General features: G+C 38.4%; 1 protein-coding gene across 1 annotated transcript in view; it reads left to right on the forward strand.

Moving 5' to 3' along the window:
• Window positions 1-2651: 2651 nt before the first annotated feature.
• The window catches only part of LOC108524234 (zinc finger protein 486-like), a gene marked incomplete at its 5' end in the record, with an annotated part of 6167 nt that continues 5779 nt past the window's right edge, over window positions 2652-3039 (forward strand). The window contains 1 exon segment of the mRNA XM_017865226.1: window positions 2652-2778. Within this exon segment, the coding sequence (XP_017720715.1) occupies window positions 2652-2778 (127 nt within the window).

Here is a 3039-nt window from a genome sequence, read left to right on the forward strand (position 1 = left end):
TGCCATGTGCACAAGCATAACAATTGCTTTTGTTTAATGTGCAGATGGAATATATGATCTATTTCAACCAGGCATTTGCATCTTGGTATGTTGTCTTAATTGTCAAAGTTTGTTTTAAGTCTTTAACTTCCATGATCCTCTAGTAAAATGAATGGTTTTTCCCTTTTTTTTATTAGTTTTTAGCCCAAAAAGCTAAACACCATTTTATATTTAATAATGCTTTTTGTATGATTTTTATAACAGATAAGTGAAATTTTACCTTTATATTAATGTGTTATTAATGTTAAATTTAATTTTAATAAAACCTTGTAGATATATTTATCCAATTTTAATGTTGGACCACAAGGTAAGATTTTATAGACTCTTTTAACCTTTCATAATTTTGTTAGAGCAGGTTGATGCTTTAAGAAAACCTGCTGCATTTTACTTTACTGTCCAGTTCACAGAAAAATGGATGATACCTTTTAACTTTATCTAATATGTTTATACACAGAATTTTCTTTACAATTAACGTTTTAAAACTTGCTTAAACTTTTAAAACAATAATTTTTTAACCTTTTAATGTAGGCAAAATCCACATTTTATGCCTCCTTATAAACTTTTATCACAGGTATACTTTACTTTTTTTATACACCTTGCATAAAACTGTTTCTTCAGTAGTACTCACGAGGCCTTATTACTTTTAAATTATACAACTTTTTTGCATAAATATTTTTGTAACTTTTTTTCTTTTACGACTTTTGCAGACAATTTTTTTTTTCTGTCACCCAGGCTGGAGTGCTATGGTGAGATCTCTGCTCACTGCAAGCTCCGCATCCCAGGTTCACACCATTCTCCTGCGTCAGCCTCCCGGGTAGCTGGGACTACAGGCGCCTGCCACCATGCCAGGCTAATTTTTTGTATTTTAGTAGAGATGGGGTTTCACTGTGTTAGCCAGGATGGTCTCGATCTCCTGACCTCGTGATCTGCCCGCCTCGGCCTCCCAAAGTGCTGGGATTACAGGCGTGAGTCACCGCGCCTGGCCGTAGACAATTTTTTGACATGTCTCAACTTTCTGACTTACTACAAACATTTTTTTCTTTAAACAACCAGTAATTTATTTCAGGACAAGAATTTACCATATAAAATTATTTTATATAAACCCTGCCCTCCCCCCTTTCTTCCCTTTCTTGGAACTTTTTTTAACATAGTTCCTAGTGGGGTGGGCTTATTTGTGCCTAACCCATGCTTCTTTGAGAAAATACACCACGCTCACACCACACGCACACCAGAAAACAAAAAACAGGTAAAAGGGCACACACACATTTCTCCAGTTTACACCAAACCAAAATCAGAGTATCCAGAAACCCAAGCCAGGTCAAAACCAAAATGAAAGTATCAAGCAATCCAAGTCAAGTCAAAATAAAAAACCAAAGTGCCGGTACGGGCCCACCGTGGATGATCAGGCCAAGCTTCTACTCAAATGGAGAAGGCACCAAAGTGCCAATAAAGGCACGCTGTGGGTGATCAGGGCACGCTTCCACTCAAATGAAGTGGGCAAGTTCCAAAGACTAGTCTTACCAAGTTTAAGATGTCCGGACTTCAAGTGCCAGTTCCTTCCCGGTGTTCAGCCACTGTGTTAATCATCTGCTCTGGCAAGACATTCCACTGGGGCAATTGCCTACCTGGGAGCGCTGTTTGGATGGCGTCACTCAGTCTGGCCAGAGTCCCCCACAGGGATGCTCCAAGGGCAGGCCTAAGCCTCCTAAGGGGCTGCCTCGGCCATCCATCAGTCACCTGGCTTCCAGGTCAGGGAACCAAGAAATGTAGCAGGAAGAGCCACAGGCAAAACCTCTCAGACACCGAGTTGTAGAAGGAAGAGCTCTATTCAGCTGGGAGCATCGGCAAGCTACTGCCTTAAAATCGGAATTCCCTGAGTGTACAATTTCTGTCTCTTTTAAGGGCTCACAAAACTAAAGATTTCACATGAAAGGGTCGTGATTGATTTGAGCAACCAGGGGGTATGTAACAGGGGCTGCATGCACCAGTGGTCAGAGTGAAACAGAACAGGGCAGGAAGTTTCACAGTGTTCTTCTATACAATATCTGGAATCTATGAATAACATCAGTTTCTAAGTTATGAGTTGATTTTTAACTATTGGGTTTAGGCCAGGCAGGCCCAGGCCTGGTTTCAGGCCTGGTGCTGGGCTGCCTGCATTTGGTTTTACTTCTTTGTTTTTTCTTAAAACAGGTACTGAGTATAAAACAATATGAGAGGGTCTCTCTCTTTGCTCAATTGTACATGTTAAAGTTTGATAGGTGCCTTCTAACTCAACATGTCTTTTCCATCTGAAAAATATTCATAGCTGATTCTGTATGATGTAAATACAGCACTCAAAAATGTACGTGTTCATGTTCATGCCCTTAATTTTATACTTTATTATCTAGAAAAATATCACATATGAACCAATGTTGTAGATCTTAGGCTGCCCTTTTTCTCACAGTTGGAGAATATAATAGAGAATATTTTTGTGTTGAAAATTATTTTATTGGAGAATTTTAGTCAGTCCTATAAGTAACAACCAGTTCTTTTACTCTCCCATTTCACCTTAAATAAAATTAAAATTCGACCAATGGTGACTGGGTAAAACGTGTGTGTTTGTGTGTTTTCAGGGACCATTGCAATTCAGAGATGTGGCCGTAGAATTCTCTCTGGAGGAGTGGCATTGCCTGGACACTGCACAGCGGAATTTATATAGGGATGTGATGTTAGAGAACTACAGAAACCTGGTCTTCCTTGGTGAGGATAACTTAAATACATAATTCATAAAAAAAACCCTAGAAGTTTTATTTCTCTTTTTTGTGGAATGAATTTAGTGCTTTATTCTTTGCATAAAAGAGTTTCAGATGCCCTTTTTCCAGAAAATCTTCCGAATTGTTTTTATTTAGAAAAGAATTTCTTCAAGATGTTTCATCTTAATCCAAACTTTCCACATTGCTGAGTTGAGCTTTATTCTTCACTCTAAATTAGTGGTAATTTCAGAATTTTAGTGGCTTAAAA

Source organism: Rhinopithecus bieti, unplaced genomic scaffold, assembly GCF_001698545.2.
Source record: "Rhinopithecus bieti isolate Rb0 unplaced genomic scaffold, ASM169854v2 scaffold_82797, whole genome shotgun sequence".
Taxonomy (NCBI): Eukaryota; Metazoa; Chordata; class Mammalia; order Primates; family Cercopithecidae; genus Rhinopithecus; species Rhinopithecus bieti.